Below are 14092 nucleotides of genomic sequence, written 5' to 3' on the forward strand. Positions count from 1 at the left end.
CAACTCCCCACAAACTTTCCCCGGGAATACGCCGGGGCTGAGCCGGGGGGAAAGGAAGGACGTGACTGGCGCGAGGGCGACTAGCGTCCCACAGCTCCCCTTCTTTGCAACCCCGCCACCCGTCCAGAGCCACCCCGTGGCGCGTCCCCCTCTTTAGCGCGCGCGAGTTCCCACTGAGCCCCCGTGGGGGGGGACCGCCGCTCCCCCCTCCTTTCCACCGGGGTCCCGCGACAACGACAGCGCGCGGGGTCGGCGACGGCGGCAGAGAGGACGAGGAGGATGAGGATGGCGATGATGGTGGGGAGGAAGACACCCTCCGGGGTTGAAGGGGGCAGACACCGGGGGGCAAAGATGTTGGTGGCGGCTGGCGGCTCCGGCGCCATCTTGGGCTGATCGATGAATTGAACAAAGAGGATCAATTTCTGATCAAGCCGAGTGATCAATGAGAGCCGGGGAGCCCGAGGGACTCGTCGCCGACTCGGCCCCGCTCTTCTCCCGGCACCCCCCTCCTGCTTTCCCCCGTCGCCTCAGCACCCCCGCCAGGGCCCTGGCAGCCCGGAGTGTCACCCTCCTTCCTGAGGGAGGCCGCGACCGCCCGCAGCCCTCACCCCCCGGGCGCGAGGCCGAGCGCCGAGAAGCCTGACCTGCAGCTGCTGTAAATCAAAGCGCTTCCAATATTGAAACATCGATCCCACATTGGCCGCCATCTTGAGACATATTGAGACGGAGTGAGAGGCTGATAGAGAGGGGGCTGGAGTTCAGGAGCCGCCAGGAGGCAGCAGGCGGGCGGGCGCCAAAACCCGGCCTGGAGCCGGCCGCCGCCTCAGCCACCGCGGACGCGGACTCCTTCCTCACGGCGCCGCCGCCGCCGCCGCCGCCACCGCCTCAGCCATGGAGTCCGGAGCCTGAGGGAAACGCGGCGGCGGCGACGGCGGCCTTGACGCGCGCGCGCCGCGCTCTCTCTCCACAGCCCGAGCGCGGGCATCCGGGGCCCTCGCGACCCCTCACCCTTTTTCCCGCGCGCCCCGCCACAAGCCCCCCTCCCGGGCCGCGCTGCGACCCTACAGCGGCCCGGCCTCGAGGGGGCGCTGCAGGGTCTCCTCAGGACCCTGCGGCTCACCTACAGGGTGCCCTCCCCACCCCGAAAGGTCGCGGTCGCTGGTGGCTTTGGGAGAAAGTCCCCCCCCCTCGCTCTGCGAGCGCACGGCGGGCTGCGCTGCGGCAGCGAGGTGCGGGAGCTGCGCTCCTTTCGCACGGTGCGCGCGGGGCGGGCAGAGCCCACCTGCAAAACCCGCGGCCCGGACCCCACCGGCCATCCTGCGCGCCCCGGCTGCGGATGACCTCACTCCGCTCCCCGCCGTGCGCTCCAGCTGGGGGACCTCCAGACCACAGCGGTCGCGACCAGTGTTTAATACTCAAGGAAGTGCAATTGTGTCGTGGTGAAGGGGGGTGTGGGGAGATTGGATGTTGACCACCAAGCCTTGGAGCCTGCGGCTGCCGCCGCCGCCGCCGCTCCCATTCCGGTCCTCCATTGCTCGGTTGCAATCCCCCTATACTCGCACCCAGACACATCAGCGAGTGGCGGCGACCACCCCACCCTTCAGAGCCGCTTTTTCCAGCCTCTGCCAGGACTGGGGCAAGTCTTTGGAGCACAGCTCTGTCCCCAACCATGCTTCTGCGACACAACCCAAGAAACTTCCTCTGGGGTTCACACAGCTCCGCGCCTCCGTCTTTGCAGGCAGAAAGTTTGAGAGCGTTTGCAGTGCACTCGAAACGGAGCGCTCGTTCCTAAGTTTTGCAAAAGCTCTCACATTGAAGCCGGGAGTTTGGGGGGTGGGGGGGTGGGGTAAAGTAAGTTCTCTTTACTTTTCCTTCTAGCCCCAAAGCACGCGTTTCAGAATCGTCATCTTTAATGGATTTATTCACACCAGAGCGTTTGCGTTTACAGTGGGAACAGTGTTTTCACTTTGCCGCACTTCGGTGAACGTGTAATTAGTTAAGACAAATCCCTAAATTCCTTAATCTTGAAAATTATATGTAAATAACGTCTGTATGGAACACCAAACATGACAGTAGAAAATAATTGCCCTCTGAGCCAAGTTTGAGGGCTTAGCTATTCGGTTGCGGTGAGATCGATATTTTTGGAGAAGGGGGTTGGAAGGGAAAGTCCCCCTCCCCGAGATTTAAAGAATACAAGCGTCCCCGGGTCTTGCAACTGCACTCAGAAGCCTCTGTGTCCATGCAGCGGTAGGGACCTGATTGCACTTGACTTCTCAAGTCGCAGCCTTTGAGGGGCAGGAGCCACCCGGAGCAGGTGCGTGGGAGTGCGCGGGCGTCAGGAGGCGCAGAGCCAGCCTCTAGTCTGGATGCCGTGACGCGGCGCCAGGCCGGACACTGCGGACCTCGGGTGGCCGCAAGCTGCCTGGGTGTCAGGCGCCGGAGCCGGAACGCGCGGGCCGCCGCGCTGCAGCTCGGTTCGCACCGCCCGGTAGAGGGCAGCGGCTCCCCGACACTCGGGTCCCCGGGGGTCCCCCACACGCCCACCCCCAGCGCACGTGCCCACCCCAGCTCCGCGCATTTGGCCACGCCCTGACCGGGATCCAGACGGGTAGCAACTCCATTACCACCTAAAGCCTCTTAGATCTTACCCGGTTTTCCCTATCTTGCATTTTAGAGACCATCTAAGCTTGTACGGTGGCCAGCAAGAATGACAAATTTGGACCTAAAGGTGGCTAGGCAAAATGTGCGGGAGCATTAAAACAAGCAAATTTCCTCTCGTGGGGAACGGTCGGGGAAATGGTATGGATTTACCACAGATGTTCTCAATCTAATTATCCTGTCGATCCCCTGGGTTTGAACTTTAAAAACTGAAATATATATGACCTATGTAATAGTAGAACCACATCTGGTTGGAATTCAGAGTTCTGAATCCATGGCAATATTTTAGATATAAGTTTGACGGGTATTAAATACAATTGTTCCGTTTCTAGTTATGTTTATACTTTTTGCATGTTAACCTGGCTTACATTGGGAGGCCCAGAGCTTAAGCTTTATTTAAATAAAATTTAGATTTCTCCTAACAGAGTTTTTGGTTGCACAAACTTTATTGCCCTCAGCCAGGAAGAGGGGAGGAAAAAAAAAAAAATTAGGATAACTTCTCTAGTGGAATAAAATGGTCTCATTTCAAAAGATAATTCACTAATCAAAAAAGATCTTGGGTGGATGAAGTAATAATGCAAAGACTTGTGACAAAATTTTAAAGAATGCATTTAAGATGTTTAGAACAAGTATAGTCATAAAAGAACAACTTAGGGATGGTGGGGTGGTTCAGTGGGTAAAGCACTGGCTAGACAAGTGTATTTGAGTTCCATTCCCAGGATACATGTGGAGGAAGGAGAAAACTGACCCCACGTCTCCCCACTAGCTCTGGCATGTGCCCCACTGCACGCATCGTCAACATCATAATTAATAAATAAAATTTGATAAAGAGCAAATTATAAGCATTTCAAAGGCTAGTTTTTTCTTGCACGTTTATGCCCACCCGAAGTACTATAAAACCTACACTACACTGGTGTCTGAGTGTAGTGGACCTACAAAGTTACCAGCTGCTTAAAATATTTTAAAAATGAAAGGGTTTGAGGACTTCTATCTCCATCGACACCCACAAAGATAACACAGTGAGTGATCAGATCCTTCTAGAACCCACTGTGAGAAAGGATGGCTCTAATGAGGGAAAAGAAAGCTTGACATATAATTGATATGACTTTGAATGAAGCATAAGAAAAACAATCCAGAGGCATTCAGTCATTTGGTTTCATGGTTAGCTTCTCCCTTTAGGGGAAGAGCACTCACAGTTCCCAATGCATGACTAATTGCCACCCCAAGCTTTCCAAAATAAGCCCCCTGTCATCGAATGAGAGAGCTGATCAACACGATATCTGTTCCTGGCACCATGATCACTCAGCTTAGCACCAGACGGGGCAACTGTGTAGGAAATGCAGGAGCCCAGCAGCCTTCGGTTTCTTCTGTGGATGCTGTATTACTACCCAAAACAGTGAAATAAAATAGGATTAGCTGACATGGCGGTGCACAGCTGCCATCCCAGCCGGAGGTAAAGGCAGGAGGAGAAGCTCATGGTCATGTATAGGGAATTCGAGGCCAGACTTGTTCTGAGACCCTGCCTCAAAGAACAACAACAACGGCAAATAATACTAGTACAGAATGAGGGCAAGAATCTATTGCGGTTGCAGTGACTCTAAGAAATGTTAAAGAACATTGTAACTTACCTCAAGGACTTCACCCTTCTTTATTCTGCTCCCATTGAAGACTCTCCCCGGGATGGCATCCATGTTTAGTTTATAAAACCCATTAAGGGGAAAGTTGGGGAGTCTCTGTAGGGTAATACCTGTACCTCTGATCCTCCCTAAGTAAATTCCCAGAAATGCAAATGCGTTTGGGTCTTCAAAGACTCAAATGGAATCACTGTTCTTATAAACTGCACCTAAAACCTTGAAAGAATTAGCCATCAGGAAATGCTTCCAAACTGGGCTTGGCGGTGCATTCCTTTTATCTACTCATCCAAGAGAGATAGGGGCAGGAGGGCTGTCACAAATCCAAGGACATCCTGGGCTACACCTTGAGGTCAGGACTAGCCAGAGTTACAAAACAAGACCCTATCTAAAAGAAAGATTTTCTTCTAAACTGAAAAATATTTTATATTGAAGGGCAATATTTAAAACAAAGCAAAAGCTCCCTCAAAGAATCTTAACCTCTAAGGAGGAAAAAGATCTTTATGGACTGATTTCTTATTTGTTCCCTATAAATTTTCTCTCCAAGAAACACTGAGTTTTTTAGAATCTGGAATCTTTACCAGACTAAAATCATCATAGTAATTCCAAAATCTTCTAAACTATATGTGTCGAAGGAAAAACACAAAGCTTTTTGGGGTTTTTTTGTTTTTTTGTTTGTTTTTTTTTTTGTTTTTGTTGGTTTTTTTTTTTTTTTTTTTTTTTTTTTTTTGAGACAGGGTTTCTTTGTAGCCCTGGCTGTCCTGGAACTCACTCTATAAACCAGGCTGTTCTCAAACTCAGAAATCCGCCTGCCTCTGCCTCCCAAGTGCTGGGACTAAAGGTCTGCACCACCACCGCCCGGCTTCCTTAGTGTTTTAACATCCAAAGCAGAACTGGTTTCAAATAGTTTCCATCCAACAAGAAACATTGCAGAGCAGAGGAGATACCTTAGTGGGCTAAAGCACTTGCCCTAAAAGCCCTGACAACCTGAGTTTGATCCCCAAGCCCCACAAGGTGGATGGAGCAATCTACCTACAAAAATTGTCTGTTCACCTTCACATGAATGCCACGGCACATATGGCCACACACACATCATACACACATGCATGTGCATGAATAATAAAGAAATGAAAATTTTTACATAACCATAAACAACACACAACTCTAAAAACTACAGCACAGGGGCTGGAGAGATGACTCAGTGGTTGAGACTTCTTGCTGCTCTTGCAGAGGACCTGAATTCAGCTCCCAGCATCCATGCCAGGCAGGCAACTTAACAACCAGCCATTATCCCAGTTCCAGGGGATCCGATCAATGCCTCTAACCTCTGAAGGCACCTACACACTTATTCACATACCCTACATAGACAAACACAAACACATAGTTAAAAATAAAATTCAATTAAAACTCACACCATAATGTATTCACTGTCATAAAGACATGACTGTAGATGGTAGAAAAAATAATTCCTAAACATAGTAAGTCATATGGGAAAAAAATCTGATCTTTACAAATATAGAAATTGCTGGGCAGTGGTGGCGCACGCATGCCTTTAATCCTAGCACTTGGGAGGCAGAGGCAGGTAGATTTCTGAGTTTGAGGCCAGCCTGGTCTACAGAGTGAGTTCCAGGACAGCCAGGGTTACACAGAGAAACCCTGTCTTAAAAACAAAGCAAAACAAAACAAAACCCAAAAAAGAATAAAAAGAACAAATATAGAAGTTGAGCTGGGCAGTGGTGGCACATTCCATTAATCCCAGCGCTGAGGAGACAGAGGCAGGTAGACCTCTAAGTTTGGAGCCAGCCTGGTCTACAGAGGAAGTTCCAGGACAGCCAGAGCTACTCAGAGAAACCCTGTCTCAACAAACAAAAACAAACCACATAAAATATATAGAGAGAGGTTTAAAATTATCTCAAGGTATTTATTCAAAAAATTTGCCAATGTCTTTAATTATCAAATATCTAAGACCAGACAAAATTACAAAGTTGAAGTTTTGAAACACTTCAAATTTGTAAAGGCCTGTTCTTTAAATCAAAGCATTATGAATAACAGAGGTGTGTGTAAGTGTGTGTGAATGTGTGTGTGTGTGTCTGTGAGTGTGTGTTTGAGTGTGTGTGTGAGAGAGTGAGTGTGTGCGTGTAAGAGTGTGTGCATGTGTGAATGTGTGTGTGTGCCTGTGCATGTGTGTATGTGTGTTTGAGTGTGTGTGTGAGAGTGTGAGTGTGTGCGTGTGAGAGTGTGTGTGTGGGTGTGTGCGTGTGTGAATGTGCGTGTGTGCCTGTGCATATGTGTGTGTGTGTGTGTGTGTGTGTGCTGTGACTGCCTTCGAGAACAATTTGACACTAAGTGCTGTAAGTAATGAAAGAAGATTCCAGATCTATTTTTTTTTTTAGTTCAAGAAAGCCAAACTACTTTTAATTGTTTTGTTTTTTAAATTAATGCTTTATGTTAATTATTTCTAAGTACACTATTCACAGCACGATGTAAGTACCCACCAAATAAAAGTACACACTTTGCTACATGTAATTACACGTAGAGCACCTCGTTCATCCCTATCTGCCAACTGCATATGTAGTTATATAATTGTACCAAGAACCTGTCAGACTTGTAAGAACCAAGTCTAAAGAGGAGACGCTCATGTTCACCGCCCTCCCGGCCTGTCTCGGGGAGAGCCCGACTTCATCTCCGAGACCCTTTATAAAACCATCAAAGGCTGCATTTCTGGCCCACCTTTAAGCCAGCCATGCCCTTCAGATCAGCAATAAACCGATGCTACTTGCAGCAGGCATCTTTCCACGCCTTTAATGATTCCGCTCTGCTCTCTCCCACTTGTCTTAAGAAAGTTTGCAGCTTGAGCTTTTTGATAGACGCAGCCTACTCTTTGAACACAGATCTAGAATAGCATTGTGGGGGCTGGGGCTGGGGCTCACTGGTAAAACTCTTCCCGCTCACACAGACAGAGCCTTTGTTCCGATCCCCAGCAAAGCAAGAAAAGGAGAGAATAAATGTGACACGTGTAACATTCTGGACTTGATCACTTGTAGCTTTGGGTCACCCGAGTGAGTGACAGAGGACCTGGAATTTCTCATTAGCGTTTAAGCTTTTGAACCCCACCTCACCAGCCACAAGTTCCATATATACTTAAGATTTTTGTATGACTGTGTGGTGTGTGCAGGTGTGCACACCCCTGTGGGGCGGGAGGGCAGTGGGGTCATGTGAGTGGAGATCAGAGGACAAGTTCCGGTATGAGTCCTTGCCTTCCTTTTTGTTTGACTGTCTCTGGTAGTTTGCTGTTGTGTACACCAAGCTACTCTCCTCTCTTGGCCTCTCTTTCCATCTCCCATCTTGCTATAGGAGCACTGACATTAAAGACATGGCTACTAAGTTCAGCAGTTTTTAAAATCCTTTTTATTTTATTTTATTTCGTGTGTGTGTGTGTGTGTGTGTGTGTGTGTGTGTGTGTGTGTGTGCGCGCGCGCGCGCGCCCGTGCGCGTGCACGCACACACACACTTGATGTGAGTTCAGGTCCCCTTGGGACCAGAAGAAAACAGCAAGTCCCCAAGAACTGGAGCTCCAGGGGTTTGAGAGCTGCAGGATGTGGGTACGAGGAACTGAAATCCAGTCCTCTGCAAGCATGTCAAGCACTCTTCATGACCGAGCCTCTGCTCCAGCCCCTGAGATGTACATATCATTTTTTAATGTGACTTCTGGGTATTAGAATGCAGGGCATCATGTTTGTGTAGCAAACACTTTACCCACGGAATCATCTCCCCAGCCCCCATATTATGTTCTCAGACACATTTTCTTAGTATTTAGAGTGAGCGCATTAGAAATCCGTTTTCCCTCTTTTTTTACCCTCTCTTCCTTTTCATGAGACGCGTACATGTCATACTGCATAATGCCACCCTCGAGGACGCCCACTGATGTCATTGCTGAATCAACAGAAATTAACAGTGTACCTAGTCAGTAGCCTGAAAGGACTTGAAATATGTAAAGTGCTACATAAGTATCATTATTATCATCATCATTATTACCTTCTTTAATGTATAGTTCAAGTCATGTACAAAGACAGTATTTCTGCTGTGAATTCCTTTCCTTAACTCCTGAGTGGTATAAGCCATGGACATTCTATTTGTTTCGCCATCTTATAATTAAAGTAGCTTTGTTCTGAATTGTGATTTAGAAAGGGTACACCTTAAACTCCTGATCCTCCCCCCCGCGGAATCCTTGGGGCTGAGATTCCAAGTGTCAATGACCACACTTGGTAGAGTCATGTGATCAGCATGTTAGAGCAGCAGGAGGATCTGAAGTTCAAAGTCATTCATGGCCACACAGTTCAAGACCAACCTTTCCTATAAGAGAGACACTGTCTCAAAATTATGTGTGTGCAGAGACGTATGTCCGTGTGTGTCCATGTGTGTGTGCTTGTGTGTGTTTGTGTGTCTGTTGTGGCTGGAGAGGCTCAGAAGGTAAAGCTGCTCAAGCATGAGGACCTGAGTTCAAATCTTACCACCCATGTGAATTCTGAGTGGGCATAGTAGCCCACATGTAATTTCCATATAGAAGCAGAGACAATGGATTCCCAGAGCAAGCTAGATAACTAGACTGGCCCCTGTCTTGATGAATAAGATAGTGACTGATTAAGAAGACATCTGCCAGGCAGTGGTGGCGCACACCTTTAATCCCAGCACTTGGGAGGCAGAGGCAGGTGGATGTCTGAGTTCAAGGTCAGCCTGGTCTACAGAGTGAGTTCCAGAATAGCCAGGGCTACACAGAGAAACCCTGTCTCGGAAGACGGAGGAGGAGGAGGAGGAGGAGGAGGAGGAGGAGGAGGAGGAGGAGGAGGAGGAGGAGGAGAAGGAAGAAGCCATCCTTGGCAATTCACATGTATGCACACACAGATGCAAACAGACTTATTCACACACACACACACCATATACACTCAACCACATGCATATATATATGTATACATATAAAGATACACATGGTGGTTTTTAAAGTTGTTTTCACAATAGATTTTTCTATTCCCTACACTTTTTGTTTTACTTTTAATCATGTGTACATATCTCTATGTGTACGCATGTGCACAAGCATGCAGGTGCCTACAAAAGCCTGGAGAAAGCCTCAGAGACCCTTGAACTGAATTTATACCTAACGTGGGCACTGTGAACAGAACTCGGGGTCCTGTGGAAGAGGAGCAAGAGCTCTTAACACCAAGCCATCTTTCCAGCCCCACGTTTCTTTATGACACACCTCTGTGGTTCTACCATTTGAGTCAAATGAAGATTTGTTTCTGTGAACTATAATTGCATTTTCGTTGTCACGGGGCTGTCAGGTTGTATATTATTTTTGTCCTGGGTAAGTGTAGTTTGTACGATTCTAAAGGCTTGCTCTGGTAGAGAAGGAGAAAGCTGAGCTTCCTCGCAGGGAGTTGACAACTTTTTTTTTTTTAATTCCCTCAAGCTCTACTCAGATTAAATGTTTGATCTACTGTCAGTTTTTGAAAGTCTGTATTATGTCTTTAGAGGTTTAAGTAGCTAGATATAATACAGTTAAACTCTCAGAGGATGTCAAAACTGTGGTTGGGTTTTTTTGTTTGGTTTTAGAGACAAGGTCATATACATACCTACATACATACATACATACATACATATCCCAGGAGATATATATATATATGCATATGTATATGTATACATATATATATACAATATATACACATATATACACACATATATGTATGTGTATATATATTACATTTAAATGTAATATATAATATATAATATACATATAAATACAATATAAAAATATAATATATACACATAAATGTAATATATACATTTACTATACAGTCAAGGATAAACTTGAACTTTGATCCTCCTGCATCTTTTTCTCAGGGTGCTACAGCTCTAGGTATGTGCCTCTGGGCCTGGATTTATGATGTTGGGGATCAAACCCAGGGCTTTGTACATGTCAGTCAAGTACATTCTACTGACTGAGGTACTCCTCTAGCCGCTGCCTGACATGCTGTTTCTTAGACAGTAATTTAACTGACACAGCAAAGGAGAGCATGATCCCATCATTACAGGAGACAATGGCAAACTGCAAGGGAAAAATCAGGTCCTAATTTTGCCACTGAGTCACCACCTCACTTGGCCTCAGGTTCCCTGCCTGTAAAATGGGAATAATTAACACTTTCTTGTAAAATTCTCCTGAGCCTCCAAAGAAAGATCCCACAAAGGCACCCAGCATGGTTCTATTGCTGCTAATTGAAGTAGGTGTGAAATACAGCAGTGTTGGGGTGAAGTGGAAATCCTCAAGGGCAGGGCAGGGAAAGTACAAGGGATGCCACAGCCAGGGCCCAACAGCAATTCTGCAGAATCTGGGGTGGGTTTCTGCTTGTTTGGCCAGTTGGTTTAGTTTTTCAAGACAGGGTTTTGCTGTATAGCCCTAGCAGACCTGGGCACTTGCTCGCTCTGTAGACCAGGCTGGCCTTGAACTCACAGAGATCCTCTGCCTTTGTCCCCCAAGTGCTGAAATTCAAGGCATGTACCACCACTGTCTGGCTTGTTTGTGTGCTTTACGTTTTTTATATTGTATTTATAGTGTGTGTGTGTGTGTGTGTGTGTGTGTGTGTGTACACACTCGCGTGTGTGTGCACGCTCGCGTGTGTGTGTGCATGTGTATTTTGAATGTCTATGCACGTGTGTATGCATGTGTGTCTACACATTGTGTTTTGTGCATGTGCACATGTGTGTGTTTGCACATGTGTGTATGTAGGTGCCTACAAAGAGGGGGCATTGGATCTCCCTGGAGCTGAAGCTATAGGTGGTTGTGAGCTACTTAATGCGGGTGCTGGGAACCAACCACAGGTCCTCTGCAAGAGAAATAGGTGCTTTTAACCATTGAGCCATCTCTCCAGCTCCTCCCATGTTCTTTAAAAAGACTTTGTGGGGACAGACAGGGATCTCACTAATAATTCTGAAAAAAAAACAAACAAATAAACAACAACAAAAACCCATCTTCTAATTCTCCAGCTCTACCCATGGAGTAGAGCATTGTGTCAGACACCACAGAGACACCAAAGGCGCAGACACAATCTCTCCCCCTAGAGTTTAGCAGTTTAGGGGCTGGTGATATGTCCTGAAGCTCACTCAGGGTTCAGCCAGCTCAAGGCCACCTGGACTACGAGAGACACTGCAGTGTGCCTTAGTGTTACTGTTGATCTGAGCAAGTGACTGAGACTTATTCAATGTTTTACATTTCCATTTGTTTGTTTGTTTGTTTGTTTGTAATCCCTAGGATTGAACCCAGAACCTTGTGCATGTTGGCAAGTGCCTTTCTACTGAGACACACTCCCAGCCCCTCACTGGGGTTCTTCTAAGCAGGTGGTTTTCAGCAGAACCATATTCCTAGACTGTGACTCTCTATCGCTAACCCACATCCCTGGCTGTGAGACTCATTCTGCCTTTGGATAAGAAAAAGAATTTAGAAATGATGGGTTCTTGGGTAGGGCAGGATTTAAAGGCAGGGGAGGGACAGGTGGAGGATATTTGGGATCAGGAAAAAGCATGCTCGATGTGACACAGACTACATCATCCTAACACAGGGAAGGCACACACACGGGCAGCTAAGCTGGGGCTGAGTCGGTAGCATGTCAGGAGATCCTCTCCTGGGAATCAAAGGGAAGTTTGTCATTTGGGACATGATGCCTCCATGCTGCCTGCCATTCAGGTCCTGCCAAGGGGCCATTTCCTGCACTGAAACAAGCAAGCTCTTAAGATGTCTCTCCCATCAGCAAAGCAGAGGCAGTTGGCTAACCACAGTTTGTGTGCCACCAGACAGCCACACTCTTGCCATTCATATGGTTGGTCGCCAGCAAAAAGTCACCTAGAGGGGCCGGAAAGATGGCTCCGCAGTGAGGAACACAGACTGATGTTGGGAAGGACCAAGTTCTAGTCCCAACGCCCACCATTGCCTGTGACGCCAGATCCACAGAGATCTTACCCTAGCTGGGTGTGGTAGAACACGCCTTTAGTCAAAACCCTCAGGAGGTAGAGACAAGGGGTTTCGATGAGTTCTGGGCCAGTCAGAGCTATGTAATGAGACAAAATGACCAATCAAACAACAAAAACCAACCAGGAGCAGGGGATTGCTGAGGTGGCTCAGCAAGGAAAGGTATCCGTCAACTTGCCACCAAGCCTGGTGATCTGAGTTCAATCTCTGGAACCCCGTGGTAGGAGACAGAACTGACACCAGCAAGTTGTCCTCTGTCCTACATGTGCATGCTGTGGTGAGTGTCCAATAGGGCACACATGCATATGCATTAAACACACACACACACACACGTGCACACTTGAATTAAACAAACATTAGCCTTTATATAACTGCTTTTCACTCACTTTTTAAAAGTTTTTTCTTCTCCTCCACTGATATTTTAATACATTTTCTTTTTTCTTTCTTTCTTTCTTTCTTTCTTTCTTTCTTTTTTTTTTTTTTTTTTTTTTTTTTTTTTTTTTTTTTTTTTTTTCCCGAGACAGGGTTTCTCTGTTAGCCTTGGCTGTCCTGGAACTCACTCTGTAGACCTGGCTGGCCTCAAACTCAGAAATCCACCTGCCTCTGCCTCCCAAGTGCTGGGATTAAAGGCGTGCGCCACCACCGCCCAGCCTTAATACATCTTCTAGACATGAGGATGGAGACGTAGAACATTGGCAAGAAATGGAGATTGTACCAGGTCTCAGAGGCCTGCTTGATTGTGTGTGTGTGTGTGTGTGTGCATGCGCGTATGCACACGTGTGCGTGTATGGATGTGTGTGGATGTGTGTGATTGTTCATATGGATACAGGTGTACTTGTCTGTGCATGTGCATACACATGGGTGTGTGCATTCGCAGAGACAGAGCAGAACTCTGGTGCCATTCACTGGGTACCACCGGTCTTTTTGTTTAACGAGGGGTCTCTCACTGGTCTAGAATTCTCTAAATAGGCTAGGCTGGCTGGCTGCGGAGTCCCAGGAATCCACCTCTCCCCTCACCCCTTTGTAGGGATTCCAAGCCACCACACCCATAGGCGTTTTACTTGGGTTCTGAGGATGAGACTCGTGTCCATATCAGAAATGCTTGCAAGGCAAGCACTTTGCAGATGGAGCCATCTCCCTAGCCCAGTGTTCCAACCAGCTTTTAATGACATGACGTCAGCTACCCCTTCCCAAGGTCTTTTTCAAGGAACTGATGTATTTATGATTTATTTCTCCGAAGGGTATTTATTGGAGACCTACTTTGTGCTAGGTCTGTAGCCTGAGATAGTCATGTGATCCTGAGTTCTCTGCCCCTACACATTGAAGAAAGAAATTCCAAAGGGAGAAAGGATTTCCCCACCTCCTACCCCACCCTGGTCTTTGGCTTGTCTTTGCTGGTTAGTAAATGCCTTTACTTCCCCAACATGCATTCTTCAAGCCACAGAGCATTGTAATACTTTGCTCTTTTGGCAACATAACCACTTATTACCAGGTCAGATGTGTTTTGGGTAGGTCTGACTTTGGCAAGGGGCTAGCCTCATAGTCAACTTAAAGTTCTGTTTTCACTGGGACTTTTTTTTTTTTTTTTTTTTTTTTTTTTTTTTGAGAAATCTGGGCCAAGACCACAACCACATACAGTGAAACAAAATTTCCTGCCCTTTTTTTTTGAGTACGATGCAAAATAAAGTAGACTCCTATCTGCAGTTGCTACTGAGGGCTGGATCAGGCTGCCAGCAATGGTGCATGCGTGTGTGTGTGTGTGTGTGTGTGTGTGTGTGTGTGTGTGTGT

At 47.2% G+C, this 14092-nt stretch overlaps 1 protein-coding gene across 5 annotated transcripts in view; it reads right to left on the reverse strand.

The window, feature by feature from the left end:
• Cux1 (cut like homeobox 1) overlaps nucleotides 1-974 on the reverse strand; it is a 313743-nt gene extending 312769 nt beyond the window's left edge. For 4 of the 5 annotated variants that reach the window (XM_076923243.1, XM_076923240.1, XM_076923239.1 and 1 more), the window contains exon 1: nucleotides 645-856. In XM_076923243.1, the coding sequence (XP_076779358.1) occupies nucleotides 645-707 (63 nt within the window). In that variant the 5' untranslated portion in view covers nucleotides 708-856. Of the gene's footprint in view, nucleotides 1-644 lie in introns of all 5 variants that reach the window. The other variant, XM_076923244.1, reaches the window with a different exon arrangement.
• Nucleotides 975-14092: the final 13118 nt, after the last annotated feature.

The sequence above is a fragment of the Arvicanthis niloticus genome, chromosome 24 (assembly GCF_011762505.2).
Source record: "Arvicanthis niloticus isolate mArvNil1 chromosome 24, mArvNil1.pat.X, whole genome shotgun sequence".
NCBI lineage: Eukaryota > Metazoa > Chordata > Mammalia > Rodentia > Muridae > Arvicanthis > Arvicanthis niloticus.